The sequence below is a fragment of the Chelmon rostratus genome, chromosome 23 (genome assembly GCF_017976325.1).
Source record: "Chelmon rostratus isolate fCheRos1 chromosome 23, fCheRos1.pri, whole genome shotgun sequence".
In the NCBI taxonomy this organism is placed as follows: Eukaryota; Metazoa; Chordata; class Actinopteri; order Chaetodontiformes; family Chaetodontidae; genus Chelmon; species Chelmon rostratus.
Window position 1 is genome coordinate 2,819,564 of NC_055680.1, and position 18,922 is coordinate 2,838,485.

The 18,922-nt window shown below is 41.6% G+C and overlaps 1 protein-coding gene across 7 annotated transcripts in view; it reads left to right on the forward strand.

Moving 5' to 3' along the window:
* Positions 1–18,922, forward strand: part of ablim2 (actin binding LIM protein family, member 2) — an 89,347-nt gene that overhangs the window by 7,266 nt on the left and 63,159 nt on the right. For 6 of the 7 annotated variants that reach the window (XM_041964632.1, XM_041964635.1, XM_041964634.1 and 3 more), the window contains exon 1: positions 11,788–11,911. The exons of the other annotated variant lie outside the window; for it this stretch is intronic. In XM_041964632.1, coding sequence (XP_041820566.1) covers positions 11,896–11,911 — 16 coding nt within the window. In that variant the 5' untranslated portion in view covers positions 11,788–11,895. Of the gene's footprint in view, positions 1–11,787; positions 11,912–18,922 lie in introns of those variants that run through there. 7 annotated transcript variants of the gene reach the window in all.

An 18,922-nucleotide genomic window follows, 5' to 3' on the forward strand; every position in this document is an offset into this window, starting at 1 on the left:
CAGTCACCTGCACACCATCACCATCCATATTGCCTCAACCTGTTCAACTCAGTGTGAGTCGGTTAGTCTAGACAGCAATTACCTTTTATTCAGCTCTAATAGAAAACACCATAGAGATGAAGGAAAACCTGTCGTGGAATCTCAGTGATCTGGTCTTCATGGTGGACATTACCAAGATCCTCAGAGCTGAACCCGGAGCTCCAGCCAACTTCTCGGCTCTCTGCATTCAAATGTGAAATTATTTGAAGCCAAATTAAAACTGTGGCAGCTGGAAAGAGGAAACAGGAGTATTTTCCTGCTCTGCGAGAACTAAAGCCGCTCTGACGTCTGAATGCGCTGCTGAGCGTGAAAACTCCTGCAGGCGTTTGGTGAGAGGTTTGATGACATGAAAAACAAACAAAAGGAGCTGAACATGTTTGCTAAACATTTTAATGCGGAACTAGCTGATGTGCTGACGGCCTACAACATGAAACCATAATGTGTCAATTCATGCCCTAGATGCTGAGATATTTTACAGGATAAGAGAAAAAACATCAGGGCATTACAGGTATCTGTGAGAGTTACACCCTCTACATCTGTATCAGCAGCAGAAGGTGTTCCACAGGGTTCAGTTTTAGGTACAGTCCCTTTTACTATTTATATTAACATTATTTCATCTTTGGCATCTTGAACTAAATGTTGATAAACCAAAGTTCATGAACCGACTTATGATTGAGAGACCACCTCCTGTAGTTTGCCAACTGGTCAAGTCAAGATAATTTAATTTAGATCGCCAAATATCACAAATATGCCTCAAGGGCCTTCATAATATGATCTGTCCAGTATGCTTACTAGTATCCATAGAACCTCTATTCGAACAAGGAAAAACTCCTCGAAATGCTCCTTTAATGGGGAAAAACTTTGGGAAGTGCAACAGAGGAGGGATTCCTCTTCCGGAATAGATGTGTGTACAGAATAGAGCAGCCTAATATCACAGCATGGACAACCAGGATGCTAAAATTATAGCTACATTGTAAACATACACACAATTAGTCACCATGCAACCAAGCCTCTGAGACCACCTTTGTGCAAGGACTCCCTTCAGAGAAGGAGAACAGAGATAAGAGCAGTGAGAATCAAAAGCTCAGTGAAGCTGGTGCTAATTAGCATTTTCATACTCTCAAACTGTATTTCACATTAGCGCTCTCTCTACATGGCAACTTGCTGCATTGTGGTCTTACAGGGTCTGCGTCGGTTCCGTGTCCCTGTAATGACCCCACAACGGTTTTAATGTGATGAACATGTGATGTCCACAGGCGCTATTTGTAGGTACTTTATAAGAGGAAACAGGACATGTTGTCCTTTGTGTTTTTCCAATGCATCATGGGATTGTTTGCTACCTTGTGAGCTACCTCTGCACTTAAAACTTGGATCAGATTACTGCTATGTGGGGAGAGGGAGAGAGACACACAGATCAATGGGCTTCAGTGAATTATTCATCAATTCACTTTCTCCTGAGTGTGTGTGTGTTTGTGTGTTTGTGTGCTTGTGTGCGTGTGCGTGTGTCTGTTCTTGTGATGTGATTGATCCTTCCTGGAGTCTGGATTGTTGTTTCTGATGTTCCACATTCTGCTGTGTAGTGATTCAGGTTCTGATATCTCTGTTATAAGAAGAGCTTACACACCTTTTTCCCCTCTAACTCTTCCACTCCTTCTCTTGTTGTCTTTCTTCAGCACACACCCTTAAAGGCAGGCGACAGTTTCTTCCCCTCCTCTCTTCTTATGTACACTCTGTCCACTCTGCACTCTGCCTTTCCCCCATTGCCTTTCTCCCTCTAATCTTCCTGTTTTCCTGTCCTTTTTGCTTCAAATTTCTCTCTAACCTCTAATTGTCTCCTTTCATTTCCTCTCCTCTCCTTTTTTCCTCATCACCTCTTCTCTTATCTCTTATTTCCTTTTTTCCTTTCTTTTCTTTTCTTTTCTTTTCTTTTCTTTTTTTCTTTTCTTTTCTTTTCTTTTCTTTTTCTACTCTCCTTCCTATCCTTTTCTTTTCTTTTCTTTAACCCTCCTTAATTTCCTTTCCTTTCCTTTTCGTTTTCCTTTTCTTTTTTTACTCTCCTTCCTTTTCTTTTCTTTTCTTTTCTTTTCTTTTCTTTTCTTTTCTTTAACTCTCCTTCCTTTCCTTTCCTCTCCTTTCCTTTCCTTGATCTCCTGGAGCCTCCACAGGTCCCCAGTGAATTAACCAATTAACCAGATTAACACACCCAAATCACATTGTGCGCCATGTTTTATGAAAGAGTTTCAAAGTAGGGACCTAAATGTGGGTCACACAGTATTTTGTGTGTGTGTGTGTGTGTGTGTGTGTGTGTGTGTTAAATCTCTTCTTAAGACTAGAGGAAAAATGCTGTGAAGACTGAGATTTGCTTCATGTTGCGCTTCCCTGGTGATCAGTAATCCTGAACATCAGCTTTAGTGTACACTACTGCTTCTCAGTCTGAAGCTTCATGATCAGTGCATGCTGAGTGTGTGTCTGTACCCACGAGTACCACACAATGACGGAGAGATACTAGTTTAGGATCAGAGGGTAGAAATGGAAATAGCTTTTGTTAGCGTTAAGTTTGTGTATCAGTGCATTTTTTCCCATTTGATATGCTTAATATATGGCATGCTTGCTTGTATTCTGTTGAACTGCAGGGTGTTCCCCCTGTTTATATGCATATGTAATCACAATGAAATGAGCATGCACGCACACACACACACACACACACACACACACACACACACACACACACACACACACAGACTGAGAGAGGAGCATTTTTCCCCTCTAACCATATTTTGTCACATAATTGTTTATTATATACTTTTTTAAATTTACCGAGACTATCTTCAGTTCGTAAGTGTAAGTTAATGACGAAGTTAAATAGAGTTTCGGCAAGGAGCCTCCCTCTGACCTGTTTTCATTTGTATTCAGTTTTTTTAGGAAACTCAACACTTCTTCCATATTTATCTGTGTTTTGTTGGCTGCAGAGTCATCTATATGTTCATTATTATACAGCATTATGCAAGTCATTATATACCCATTACTCTTCTGCTCTGATTTTGATGAATAATGCTCTCACTTACTAATTAATTGCAGTTTGTTCCACTCTGCAGGAGGGTTTTTTTGGCCAATACGGCAATAAAAGTCAACACTGCCTGCACGGATTTCACATTAAAAGCTCAATGGGCATTTTCCCACCCACTCCTGATGAAGGCTTTAATTTGTAACTGAACAATTAACTGCAGTCATTCCACTTTGCCTTTATTTTGATCACTATTAACATCCCTTTTTTTTTTAAAAAGGCCAACACTTCCTGTAGATGTTTCACATTAAAAGGCTTACCGCAACATTAAATACTAGCAGAGAGTGTTGACTTTCATGGAGTGGAGCTTAACACCAATTACAAAAATGGCAATGCAGAACAAAGACAGTTAGGGCAGCGTTTCTGTTAACAAGGAAAAACTCAGCAGCGTGGTGAGAATGACGTGACTCTGCTGTGCTGTGGAAACATTACACCGAATTTACCTTCAGAGACAGGTAACAGCACAGGTAATCTCACCCACCCCTCAATATTTTTAACCTGACTTTGACTAGGGACTGGCTATGCTTGCGCCGGCCATGGCTATTATTTGGTTATTAACTGCCTATTATTTGAGACTTTAAGTTTACTTCAATGCAGGTTTTTATTACAGTATAGGGCCACTCCTGCAACCACTGTGCAGTTTCAATGAGTGTAAATGAAAAGTTATTTAAGTTTGAATTAATGAGCAGGAAAGAAGAACGAGACAAAGAAGGTTACCATGTTGAAGACAGACTGAGAGGAAGAAGGTCAAGAAGGAGAAAAAGTGGATAGAGGAGGAGGAAAAGTCAAGAGTCATTGCAGGTCATACAACAGATGCTTTAATTAGCGGGTTTCAGTTTGGCGACTCCTTCTTTTCTGGCACTCGTCCATCCATCCGTCCTTCCCTTGTTGCCATTGGTTACAGCCATTTATCCTATTTCCAACGAGAAGCTGGAGCCGCAAGTGTGTGTGCGTTTAGGTGTTTGTGTGGGATCTCTCCCCAGCTCGTCTCCTGCTGTGTTTGACATACAATCAGGAGGGTGTTCCCTAATGTTTACATGCATAAAGACACACACACACACACTATTCTGACACCACAAAACACCAGCTTTCAACCACTGCAGCGTTTTTAATTTGTGGCATCTACTGCACTGTATATTTCATTTCACGACAGGGGTGCATTTGCAGGAGCAGAACTAAATAAGGCTGATATACAGTTGCACCCACTTTCTGCCTCTGTGTCTCACATGATCACACACATCCATCGCACACCCACATACCGAGCAGTGAACCACCCTGGGTACAGTGATTGTAATCTTGCAAATGGAGATACCAGACGTCCTGAGCTTCATCACTTCTATTTGGTATTGCTCCATTTCATCAATCTATTCAGTTATCAGATGTAGAGGACAGATGCACAAATTACAACACTGAAGGAGTTTGAACCAAAAATTCCAAAATGAGATAAATCAAGGGGCGTGGAAAGAAGTGAGTTTACCAGACGTCTGTAAACCTCTCCTCGTCTCTGCAGGCTAGTGGCCCCAGCAGTGGCACTGTCTGAATTGCTTCAGTATTATCCAGTATCAAAAAATGCCTTGCCACTTTTAATACCGAAGGAGTCAGTGTCATCAGCATCAGATAGCCAATAAGCATGCTGCATACTTGTACCAAGATCTAATAATGCTGGTGATTGGCTGTCTTAACATTACCCATCATACATTACATTATGCCCATAGACAGAGCTCACTGTTTAGTTGCTTCCTTGCAGATCACTCAGTAAACTGTGTGTGCCTTGTTAGCCAGTGCAGCTATTTATATTTTTTATACAGTCCAGCAACATATAATGTACATTTCGAACAGTTTCTTCATTTTAGTCCACTTATCTAGGTTGAGTAAAGTGCGAGTAAAAACGCTTTCTCCAGCTGCTCCCAGGTCTCTGAACTGTTCCTGTGAAATGAGTCATTTTGTCATAATGTGCAGCGTAGTTATATTTTTGTTTAAATGGATTTTATAAAATTGGTGTCGAATAAAGCATCATTCAGGAATTGGCATCAGAGCCAAGGTATTGGTACTGGTATCCAACATTTTTAAACAATACCCAGCTCCAATCATGCCCATCATTTCAAAGGTGGCTGTCACCGACTGAAATATGACCCACATTTCTTGCTATACAGGAAGGGAAGGGGAAGATGAACCTATTTAGGTTAAGAAGCATTTGTTCACTTTAAAGTCTCCTTTTGGGCATCTTAAGCTAAGCTACTTTTTACTCCATTTTTTGCATTTGCACACACCCACACACCATCCTACCTACAGCCCAGTTTCCTCCTTTTAACACACTTTTATGACCAGCAGTTGGACTTGGGATTGGGGTCGGTGGTGCATTGCAGAGGCACACACACGTATGCTCACGCACACTAAGAAAGAGAGAGAGAGAGAGAGAGAGACTTACATCACCAGCCTCCGTGATCCCTCACTGGGCTTTTGGGCCATTCCCTTATCCATTTTCCACTCCACCAGTATTCCCAGTAGTGATACGGTCATCTGAGACTTTGAAGTGAAGCTCTTAACGATGGTCTGGTTCACTTTAGTGCTGCAGGCTTGTCATGCATTAAACTGCTATATAATGACCCAGTGGTTTCCTATTAGACTTAGAACACTGCAGGGTGTAACTGATTAAGTCCAGGATGCTTGTGCATATGTGACATGATTGGCAATGAGTGTAGGAAAGTACTGGGAGTGGTGAGTGATATAGATAAGGTCAAGGTCAAGAGGTGCTGAGCGGGCATATCATTCGAACAATGTAAAGAGAAAATTGCTCAGTCTGAAGTGCATGAAGAATGAACATCATAACCTACTGCTTTTTAGAACAGTGGCCTGATTCACCTTTATGTTCAAAAATACCCCGCATGATTCAAGCAGTCTGTTGCTAGCTGTCATATCTGCACAGCTCCTAAACAAAAGCATACAGAGTTAGTCTAAGTTTGATTCATTTTGCATCTTTACAACTCTAGATGGTAAATGCATCTCCAGAGTTATGAAATCAGAGTGGTTGTTGGTTTGAATCCCTGTATCAGATGGTACATGAAGATAATAAATCACCCAATGCATCAGTTCGGCTGCTCTGCCTCTTTATGTCTCCTCTCCTCCTCCCCTGCTCCTCTCTGGGAAGTGAATAAAGCATGTTCAGGATGACAGATTGCTCTGACTGCAGAATGCTGCAGCGTGCACAAATCTGCCCAAACCTCTGCAAAATACCCCTCAATGAAGGAATGAGGAAGGTTTAGAGGAACGAGAGAGAGGGAGGGAAGATGATGCGTGCTGAATTTAAGCCCTTGAAGATATCTGTCCCCTGCCTTTCACTGGTTTATTTTGCCAAATGGAGAAAAGATGCCACAAGCTGAGCTCTTTCTTTCTCGCGGTGTCACTGTATTTGTTCTCTGGCAGATGCTGTTGCTTTTTCATCAGTCATTTCACTGCCATGTAAGACCTGCCTCTCTTGAGAACATTGCAGAAAGTTGTTGCCAGAGTAATGCGAAGCTAAACCCAGATTGTCATTGATCGCAGTTGGAGGGGAAAAGGAGCTGAGTCATTGTTTTGCAGCAAGTATTTTTCACACGATGAATGGCATTCATATGGAAGTCTGCATGGATTCCTATGACAGAAGCCCGAAGTGGCATTTTTCTTATCATACTTGGCATTTTGATCCTCATAAATGTCATCGTGCGACTGTAAATTGTATTGTTGCTTCATTATTTTGGCTCAGCTGGAAGCGGCAGAGCTCTGTTTTGGTCCCACTTTTGGATTTGTTGTAGATGTCACTTGGCAGCTCTGGTGCTGGATGATTTGCAATGCAGATCCTGTGTCTTTCTTTGCCTCACACACACACACACACACACACATGCTGAGTCACATGGCATGTGTGGCATGGCAAGTCCACCATGCTCGCTGTTCCCTTGAAGCTACCATTTACTGAGCACTTCCTTTGGTTTATGTCCCAGTGATGATCCGTCACAGCTTCAGACAAAGACAAAGAAGGAAAGAAGAGAGGAATTGAGGAAGTGTGAGAAAGACGGGGACAGTGTCAGAGATGAAATGAGGCCATGCTCAGTCCCTCTGGCATGTGTCTCTGCTCGCTGACAATCAGCTCAGCTTGAACACACTTCTCTGGTACATCCTGTGTTATTTTTGGTCGTTTTTAATAACCTTCTCTAATGGCGCCTGCTTGTCTGGCCTGACAGTGGAGAAACCATTCACCTGCCATGTTGTGACTTCGAATGAAGCTCACGCTGAGCCTGTCCTCTATCTAGCAGGGTTCAAGTGACATCTTCTGTTTCTGGGCCAATCCTGAAACCTCCAAAAGCTGATATATTGTGCTCAGGAAGGCAATAAGACTAAAGCCTAGCAACTCTGCAAAGCTGTATGTAGTCACAGTGGTGCTTTGAGCTGAATGCTAATGTCAGCATGCTAATGTGCTCGCAATTTCATAATGTTAACGTGCTGGTATTACGACAATGTTAAGAATGTTTACCATGACATCAGTGTAATAGCATGTTAACATTTTCTAATTAGCACTACACACAAAGTGCAGCCTGGGCTAATGGGATAGTCATTGGTTTTATAAGTAGTGGGTCAAATCCCAACATTTTGGACAAATAAAATGTTTGATGTGAGCATGGCATTCATCATCTAAATGTCTGAATCAAATGTGTTAAGAATCCATGTAGAGATATTTCACTGGATAGGTGAAAATGGTGACCTACTGTTGGAGCTGGAAAATCTGGAAACGTAACCAGAATAATTCAGGGTTCATCCTCCTGGGAACATACATCTTTTTACCAAATTTCATGGCAATCCATCCTATAGTCAAGATATTTCAGTCAAAGCAGCAAATATTATTGTGGCAGAAGAGGGACAGTCAAGGGATCACTTAAGTCATTCGGATGTATCCTCTGGGAAGCATGAATGTTTTCAAATGTAAATCTTTCTACAAAAATATAAGTATATATTCCATGAAGTTAGTAAAAGATAAGTGAAAAATGTCCCTGCTGGTGGTACTAAATGAACAGTTAGAGGATCACCTGACAGTGGGATTAATCCTCTTGGAACCATGAATGTCTGTACCAAATTTAAAAGATAACTTTCGTTTTTTACAACCTGGACTTTATTTGTAGCATTAATTACGACCATTTAGACACCCAGACAACTTTGGTGGCATTTGGAGTCGTTTTGAAGAAATTAGCCCCAGAGGAGCGGCGCATATATCCGTATAACGCGAGTTATCGGGGCACCCGTGCGTAGCCTCTATAAACGCATAATCTGCAGCGAAACTCGTTCATATTCCAATATTTTGATAAGATATGCTGGTGCTATTCCCCTCTGAGCCCGTGGTGGCATGTTATCAACATCCAGTGTCTCTAGACAACTACTTCTGACGTGGATGACGTAATTTTCGAGCGCCACACGCTGCGAGCAGCCAGCCACAACACGGCTAAAGTGAACTGGAAGACCCAGCCAAAGCCTGCAGGACCAAATGGGCAACTTTCGATTGAGTAAGTAGCTTACACACATGTATAGGTTGTTTATTTGCCTTGGTTTTGTTTGCCAGAAGTTTATCATTGCGCGGAAATCCTCCAGTGTTGTGACACAGACATTTATTGACACATCCAGACGCGTATCTCCTGGCCGCAAGTCCCACTCTGAGCAACAGAGGCATTCCTCCTCTGTTGTCATCGATGAACATTGTCCACAAGAACACCACCAGTTACCGTCTACTCGTGGACGCGCAGCTGTTTGTTGTTGTTTGGCCAGCTGTTCCCCTCTCTGCCTCCTCGTCAGTGTACTCTAGCTCAAAACGGTAAGGACGTCCATCTAAAACAAAGTCATCGTCCACCACCTCAGAGTCGGAAAAATATTCATCCATTTTGTGAAAAATAACAGTCGCGAACTACAGCTAAACTAGCCGACCGCCGCAGACAGCCGTGTTGTGGCTGGCTGCTCGCAGCGCGTGGCGCTCGAAAATGACGTCATCCACGTCAGAAGTAGTTGTCTAGAGACACTGGATGTTGATAACATGCCACCACGGGCTCAGAGGGGAATAGCACCAGCATATCATAACAAAATATTGGAATATGAACGAGTTTCGCCGCAGATTATGCGTTTATAGAGGCTACGCACGGGTGCCCCGATAACTCATTATACATTATACGGATATACGCGCCGCTCCTCTGGGGCTAATTTCTTCAAAACGACTTCAAATGCCACCAAAGTTGTCTGGGTGTCTAAATGGTCGTAATTAATGCTACAAATAAAGTCCAGGTTGTAAAAAACGAAAGTTATCCTTTAATTTCCATCTAGTCGTTGACATTACATTTCAATTCAAACCAAAAATGTGAACCCATTAGTTGTTCAGATATTTCAGCCTGGACTAAATCTGTGGACAGACCAACTAACACTATAATTCCTATAAACTGGTAGCTAGCATGGCTAATAAAATTAAGTAATATTTATATAAGACTGATCCACCATCACCAGGAGTGGTCACTTATTTCATCGTTATGGCAGAATATTCCCCCTCAGGTCATCTGGTTCAGTCATGTTCTCAATCCTTGGCACAACGCCTAATGGATCTGCCTGCTTATTTCACTGTTGTGGAAGTGGCCATTGTTTTAGCGGGACCCAGGAGATGGAGATGGTCCAACATCATTACCATTACCCTAAGGTGACCCTACACCAGCTGAATGAAGAATGAGCTCATTGTTGCTCTACACTGTACATACAGTGTTCACTCACATCACGCAACCATTTGCTGTATGCTCTGAGCATAGAAATTGTTTGAGTGTAGCAACTTTCTCTTGAAACATGCCCAACTCTTGATTAGTGGTCTCTGTACAGTACAGTCAACCACAGCCTTATCTGTGTCAGTGTAAAGCTGAATTGATTACAGTTGGTGATGAATTCCTACGGTTAAGTGTTGCTGCTTCCTCAGTATTGATTTGATATCAGCTCAGATCAATGGTGGGAGTTAAAGCCAGTCTCCAAATACCAACAAACACACAGCAGTTCAATTTGAAGTCAACTGGAACATAAATCAGATATGTAGACAAGCTACAGTAGAACTGTACAAGGCTGTAGTCTATATATGTGTGTAATGATTTTAGAGCAACACCGCTAAGGTAGGAGGGTAGATGATTATGCAACCTGCAATCCATGTCTCATTGTTCATCCTTCACCATTCAAGTGCACAGAGAAACAGATGGACCACACCAACCAGAGCCTCTGATGGCAAAAGATGTAGGTAGGATGAAAATATGGAAAAAAGTTCAGTTCAGAATTCGTTTTCAATGAAATAAGGGCTCAAGAAATGGCTCAGTCTATGGGACAAGAACAGGAGAAATGGAAAAATGACCTAGGCTCCCAGTGTTCCTATCTTATCTTATTTCAGGTAATAAATGTTGAAAAGGGATAGGATGCATATTGCTTCAGTTTTTTTCAGTTTTCTCTGGTGTAGTCTGTTGAAAATGCATGAAAAAATACATTACCCTATGTCTGTTTCTTATTTCACAATTTTAATTCTTCTCAATTTAGAAAAAAGCAACTTGTATTTTGGATTTTTTCATGTGTGATTTTGCTTTCACAACAGCATGTGAGCCATGTGTGGAGGAAGTTTGTTGTTAACGATCTAGCCTATCAAAACTTGCAAAACCAACATGGTACCGAATGAATCAGGACCAACCAGGTGCACTCACTGGCCTTTGCAAAACAGCGTCATAAGAACACCAACATTAAACACAAGAGGTCGCACCGCAGTCAGTGCATTTACAGGAGGATAGTAAAACCAGTGTGTAGAGTTAGAGGATATTGTCCACTAGTTAATTGATCGTGAATGGCATCATTCTCTCGGATGGATAAACCAGAAAAAATGGGTTTCCAAATATACTTTGTCCAAGTAAAGTGAATGCTTGGGAAACTGTGTTTAGATGCACTCTTTTTGTGTTAGTTTAAACTTTAGGTTGGTCTGATGTATTTGAAAAACTACAGTATTTCCTGAAATAATGACCAGGACCTGTATTTACCTTAACTGTAGAAGGTAACAGGCCTTTATTTGAACCAGGCTTGTGTTAGAGGCAAACCTTTATTTCTAATTGGTCAAAAATTTTGTCCTAGATAGTTAATCCTTTCCTAGATAGTTAGTCCTTTCTCTTCTGAAATGAGTGATGTAAATTGTACTAATTTGATCCATTGCTCATATTAAAAATATTATACATAAATTATCTCTAACATGCTTTGGAGCTGGTACTGAAAATAAGGAGCAACATTTTTCCCCGTCCACTGATGCTAAAAATATATAGAGGGAACACTAATATTGAATTACTGTGCCATCAAAATTTTGCACAAAACAAATTTCAAACATTCTGAATCCCAGTTTGGTTATTACTAAGCTGTCTAAGTTGAGTTTGGTGTGCACTGGGGAAACTGGGACACGCCCAGTGACGGATTACCAGGAGGAGGTGTCATTCTCTTTGAGTCGCACATGCTTCTATTTATAACAGATAGCTGCAATAACTCAGAGAGGTGGGAGAGAGAGAGGGAGAGAGAGAGAGAGAGGGAGACATAGGGAGTCATATGACCTGCAGCTCATTCCAGAGATAGTGACGGACAGAGCGCTCACTCTGTCCTCCCACCTATTATTACTCCAGAGCGTGCGGAGGATGTGTCGCAACACCATCAGAGGACTCTGAAAAGATTTCTGGGATATTGTCGATAATTACCATCACTGAAGGACATAACAATATATCACAAACAGCTGAGTGACAATGCCAGAGGAGAAAGGTAATAATGACCTTTAATAACCTTTAATAAGCTGTGTGTGGTGTGTTCACCTGTGTCAGGGAGAGAAGAGTTTGCAGCTAATGATTTGCTTGTATTAACCAGAACTTACCTGTTATCAACACCATCCCTCTGAAGTAGACATTAGTTACTTTTTTTTTTACCACAATAACAGATAATGAACGGAAATAACCCATCTATTTAAAAGGTCCAGGTCATATGAGTGTGTTTGTGCTTACAGCATGTATGACTGTGTAAGTAGCTCTTTACCTACAGCTAAACAGGCCTCCTATTATGCAACCCCAGTGAGAAGCGTATGGCACTTTCTGTGAATATGGCGTGCGAATGTGAATGACAACAACAAGCCTGTGGTAGCCGGCTGAACGCTTATGCTGCAGGTTGATATGCTGCCTGCCTGCAACATCCCTGGCAACAACAGTGTTGTCCTGGTCCCCTGCCTGCATCTCTAACACTGGGAGCTCGGCCATTTGGGCCGCTTACAAAGGGATAAGAGCCAGTTGCTAAGAAGAAATCACTCTGATATTCCTATAGTGCCTTACAGTCTGTCTTTGGTGTTGCATAATAAGGTTGTAGTGACCTTTTATGGCTTTAGCATCCTTTAATTTTCTCTGCACCTACCTCTCTGCCTCTGATGGTTAAAGATGAGGACTTAATACTTCCACAAACATTCCCATAATATTCCTGTGGACACTTATAGTTTGAGGTGAGGGTGAAATATAAGCTTTGACGCAGAGGGTATAGTACATTGGTTGTATTTTTTGTGTAAGATTGTGTATTTCCATCACAGAGGACAGCGAAATGCGCTTATGTTTCAAATGCAACTTCCCATCAGAGTTTTTATTACCATGTTCCCCTTAGTGTTTATTATTTGTCTTTTTTAAATTACATAATATTATATTATTGATTTTTTTCATATTTCAGTTTTTGGCAGCCTTTAACAAAGAACACACCCCATAAGCTCTGGACTTTTGCCAGCTAAATGTCACTAGCTTCACAGAGCTAGGCAAGTCAGCTGGGGCTTCGAATGGCTACGTCTAGTTCATACATCGCTGCAACACCAGCAGGGCAGGGAGGGCTGAACGGTGAGACAGTTTAGATACCAAATATCACAGCAAAAAATTTGGAAAAAGTATATTAGAGGAGAAAATCATGAATATATTGTAATGTAATTAAGTGTACTACCTGGAGCTGGAGTCTAGTTTTTTGTTTTTTTTTTTGTCATGCAAGTTAATCCTTGTTTAGCTTAATTAAAATCATCAAGGTTCAAATGTGAATAGCAGGTGTTGTAGTGGATACCGATTCATCTTAAAATATAAACCCCACGTTTCACTTCCGGCCAATGAAAGAAGCCCTGAGAAATGGCATTGAGTAACAGACGCTCGAGGCAGCTCGCCAAGTAGTGTCAGGATGAGGATCACTGTTACTAGCTTGCTGAGGTGAAGCTAATTTTAACAACTTTTTTATTATAAGATACTTTAACAATACATTGTGCTTTATTCTGTTATTTTGGATGAAAGTCTAAATGTAGAATATAGGCGTGAGGTTGAAGTAGTGAAGTAAAAAGCACCATATTTTTCTCTGTATTTTAGTGAAATAGAAAAACTAAGTCGCATGAAATTGAAACACATTGAGGTCTAAGTGCTTGAATGAATGTTCTTTCCAGCTGCTTGTGAAAAGCAGCCTCCCTGTTGGTCCTTGCGGTGTCCTAAACACACCACAGATATGTCCTCCCCCCTCCAGTGTCTTACCCTCAGCCGCCTTGTTAAAGCCGATCCAGTGTTAAGTCTGTGGTTGTGTCTTGGTGTCTAAATTCGGGGCCATAACTGTGTTTTGCACAGAGCAGGGAGGCGTGTGCGCCGCCGTCGCAACGTGACGAAGCTTGTAAAGTTTGGTGGCGGGGACATTCGGCCGACACACCCCCACACACACAGGCCACATGCTTCCACGCACACACACAGTCAGTGTCAGGAACATATGCTTTGAGAAGGAGAGTTAATTGGTGGTTATTTTATGTTCCAATATCTTCTTTTAATTAATTTAAAATTAATGACCAACATCAGAAATTTATAAAGATATAGACATTGTTATGCACACATGCATGCATGCACACCTACAGGCATGAAGTGTAGACATCATTACAATAGACGCATGCAGTGACACACACACACACACACACACACACACACACACACACACACAGACTCACACACACACACTCACCACTTTAGGCTGTGTCTCAGTCTTAGCCAAGGACAGTGTATCCTGGGTGTGTGATGTAATGGCTGGCTGCGTGTCAGCAGTCACAGCGACGCCCGTCACTATTCTGGACCTGCGTGTCCATCAGGCGCTGTTGACATTTTATACTTTTAAGAATTCAAAGAAGAATGTATTTTATTCTATTTAATTCCCTCAACAAGTAATATAGCCATTAAATAAATAAAACGGCAGGCAGTGGCATGTTGAAATATAATTTACATTGCGAGATACCTCAAAAAGTATCCTCAGGTGACCCTCGGCCCTCATTGGCTCAGTGCTTCATGATAGAGGATAGAGCTGCTGTTATTCTATATTTTTGTCACTATCAGTAAACGACATTGCATGTGGCACTCAAACCCAAGACCAGCGGTTCCTACAGAAGACATTTTTTAACAAATGTTACTCAAACAGGAGGAAATAATGCATTTGTTGGGGATTATTTTCAGCGGCGGATTAGTACACATTTGTTGCTCTAGTGAGTATTTGGGGCAGCTATCTATGTAGCTCAGTTTCCCACTTTCCTCACAAGCTCTGTTTGTCTGCAGTTCGGCACTCGCCAGGTGGGTTACAGTGGGTCTAACTGAGGTTTATATTTATATATATGTGAGCAAAATATCTGTCTCTTTAGCTGCTAAATGCTCCACTATGTTCATTAGAGCTTTTTTCATTGGATAGTGGCATGCTGCCATTGGAAAGGTTGTTTCCATGGTCAAAACATTGATGTTTCAGGCTGTAAAACCAAAACAATGAACTGAAAGATGTTGCAATGCTCCTTGTTACTGGAGACTGCAGCGTCTGCTGATTTGACTCATTTATTATATACAAATATTATAGTGCAGCTTTAAAAAAAATCACTTTTTTAAGTCATCGTGTAATGAAGTATGGCAATTCATGTGTTTATATTGCATTATTGTCAAGTAGCAGGTGAATTAGCAGCAATCTGAGTAACGGGGGTCACTCTGTTCTCAATTAGAGATTATGTAACGTATGTTTGTGCACTTCAGGGAAAGTAATGTCCTGTGGATGCTGATAATGACCTGTGTGTTTGAATCCAACTGCCATTATGCCGGCCTCTCTCCCTTAGGTGTTAAACCTGCTTGGCATATGCCCGTGTTTTTGCACCAGCTCCGCTCAAACAGCTGACACAATGCTTTCTACAGAGGGCCTCTATTCATGAGTCATGGCGTTTCTCTCTGGGTTGAAATGAATGGCCTGCTCCGATCCCTCCCTGTCTTTTTAATGTAACTCTTCTATTCCCTTCTAAACTGTGTGTTGCTCCCAATCAGCTCTCCTGCTCATGAACAGTTATTACATTAATAAAGCATCCTTAGACACATGTGCAGACATTGTAACGTGCTCAGCTGTTCAGTGATTTTCTGCTGCATCACAGTGTCTGTTCCACAGTCACATGATCCCCACTATTATACAGCACTTTCATCGAGACAGGCCAATGATGAGAGCATCGTATCGACTTTCTCTTTTGCTTTTTTTTTCTTTTCTCTCACGTTTTGCTGTCTCATTGTCTCTGTCTTCATCTTTGTCCAAAAATGGCTTCAGTCCCCAGGCTCAGTCTCAGTTTTGTCCTTGTTTCTGTGTCTTTGTCTCTCTTGATACTTTACAGTCAAACCAAGCATGGAGGGTCAAATCCTTCATAACGCTCAACAAGCACAATCATGCAAGAAAGCAGTGTAAACAGCAATTTTAATGACTAATTGTTTGTGTCATTGTTGTGTCAAACCAGAGTTTTTCTTTGTCATGAGACTATTGACAAAACACAAACTCGGGTCTCCTGAGTGTACAACACTCTGTTACCTTCCTCCACACTACAGGTCACTATTTTTCTGCATTGGCACTGAATGCTGGCACTGGAGGTAAATCAGGACGTATGGAGTTGTCCTAAATGAATGTAAGTCGTAGAGACATTGGGATGAGCGTTCACTGATTCCGGCTTCTAAAAGAAGAGGTTTTTTTAATTATATCATGGCGTCCAGTCAAGTTCTTTCACACCAAACTGGGAAAATCAGTTGTCATGATGAAACAGGAAAGGGCCTTCCCCAAACTTAACACGAAGTTGGAACAACTTCAGTGCATAAAATGTTATGTTATGTAGTAGTGTTGAGATTTCCCATAATTTAAACTATGGGGCCTAGACCAATGTATGTAAACAGCGTATCCACACTTACGGTTGTACAATGTTGGATTCTATTGGAGTTTTGACATAGCAGAGATGCTGATCTGATTCCCATCTTTCCCAATTCCTGGCTGGAATCAACAGAGGAATAATGCGGTATTTATGCCGATTGGCCTGCACACTGTTTTGACTTGAGGCAACTCCATGGAAATGGTCCAGCAGAGCCAGCTGCAGGAACACGTGGGATCATATCTGTAGGCAGTGTTTGTCATCCACATGGAAGAAATATTCACTGAGTCATCAGTCACAGGAATGGCAGGAATCATATGTTTTCACACAAAGACCATATTCATTAGAAGGCACACTAGTTGCCATGTCTTGATTTGCTTTGGGCCACTATTGAAAATTGTGACTTATGTTCTGGTTACTGTTGTTGTAAATAGCAAAATCATTTCCGACACCACTCTGTTTATATGACAAGCCCTTGTCTTTATAAGGGCTGAGCCAACGAGGATGCGCTGGTTTCATTTGCCGGGGAGGTCGGGAGGTCGGCTTTCTGTAGTGCTTGACCTCAGGGTCAAAGGTCAGATGCCGTTCTGGTCAGGTTGCAGGCATGACTGCACAGGTGCATGGGCTTTGAGTGGAGCAGGAGGAATCATAACTCACACTGACTGGTCTGTGTTTATCTTTAGTCCTGTAATTTAGATAATTCATGTTAGCTACTAGCTATTTCTCTGCTTCTTTTCCCTGTTTTGCACAACAGGGCTTGTATCCAGTGAGCTCGGCCTATAGGTTCTGCTCATGTCTTTTTGTTGGCATGCAGAGCGGGTGAGATAATGGAGTGAGTTTTCTGTTGGGGTGACGGACAGGAAACTCTCAAGCAGTGAAGTAATGGCTCTTAAACAGTCTTCACGTGTTGTTAGTCATATTATCGAGGCACAAGACCTGAAGTGGATGTGAATACAACCAATTAAAGACTTTTATGTCTTAAATGTAGTTTTATAGGTGTTTAAAATGCTGCACATTCTCAGTATGTTGTCTTCCTGGGCTAAAATCTGCCATTCATGCACTTTTCTCTGGAGAGGTTTAGTTAGGAGGAGTCATTTATTTCAGTTGCCACTTTGGTCATAAATTTGATAGTGACTTGAATTGAAAGAGCCTTAGAATTTGATGTAAGGTGCAGGTGTAGATATCTTGTTCTATTTTGGTTCTTTTTCTAGTTTTGCTACAATTAATGTAAAAGGCTCTGAGATAGTCGTTTAAAATAAGATGATCCTTTATAAAAAAAGTGGGGAAATTTGCAGTGTTACAGCCATAGTCCATAAGAAATGCAAGATATGCTAATAATTAAACATTGTAATAAGTAAAACAGACAGTGGTTGAATTCACGTTATTGCACATAGGAAATATTTCCCAGTTTAGTATTGCCCATGAGTGTGTTTGGACTAATGGGAGCAGTGTTGATTGTGAACAATAGGAAGAACGGACAGACCTCTCCTTCACACACTGTGGGTGAAGCAGCCTGTCACTGAAGGAGCTGCACAGTGTCCTGCATGGGGTGGCACATGTTCTAAATCAGGGATGATAGCTCAGCCATCATCATCCTTTCTCCCAACACCTCCACTGGATGGAGGGGGCATCACGGCCTTCTAACCAGTCTGTTAAATCTCTTTCTGTCAGCAGTCGAGATGTGGCTGCCCCAGCAGACCACCATAGAAGATGGCTGGTGCCACCACAGAGTCAAAAAAAGATCTTCAGGAGTGTCCCCTGCTTTTTAACAGACCTGAGTCTCCACAGCAGACATCGGCTGCTATGACCTTTCTTATCTCATGCATTTGTGTTGTCACTCCAGTCCACTTTATTATTCAGGAGAACACCCAGGTTCTTGCTAAATTCCATCATTGCAATGTCCGCTCACTGGTTTCTAATCCATGAAATGCATTGAGGGCGAATTCTTACCTTATCTTTACGCTCATCTTTGCTAACTTTGTTGTGCTAGCCTCAATGCAAACAAATAATTCAAGGGCACAAAGTACAGTTTTTCTAGAAATTGCACTGGAGCTCCCTCAGTATTATTACAATTCATTGCAATACAAAGAGAAATTACTTCACTTTTGCAACACAAGAAAGGTTCTACAGATAACTTTTATGACAATATATGTTTTAATTGTTATAAAATAGGCAAAAAAGTAAATGTATTATTTATACATGTGCTAGTTTTTAGGTTATGCTGTCTTATGCCATATACAACCATTATCCTAAGAGCTAAGAAAGAACACTGTGCATCACCAGTATTTACTGGCTTTTCCATGACAATAAGTATTTTGTAGAATATGTTCGTGTGTTTACTCATGAAAAAGTGAAAGTCCCCAAGGTCAACAGCTCGGCCACCGCAAAGTCCTCCCGCTGTGGTAATGTGAGCATTTTGGTCCCCTGCCCGCCCCTGCCGCCTCTGCAGATGGTTCACACCAGGAATGTTGCAGAGCACCATGGGATCCCCGTGAGTTGAGGGAACACTCTATTTTTAGGAGGTGCAGGAGCAAAGCTTCTTGAAAAGGCATTTGAGATATAGCTGCTTGTGTGTTCCACTGTGCAGTGGCCTTGGG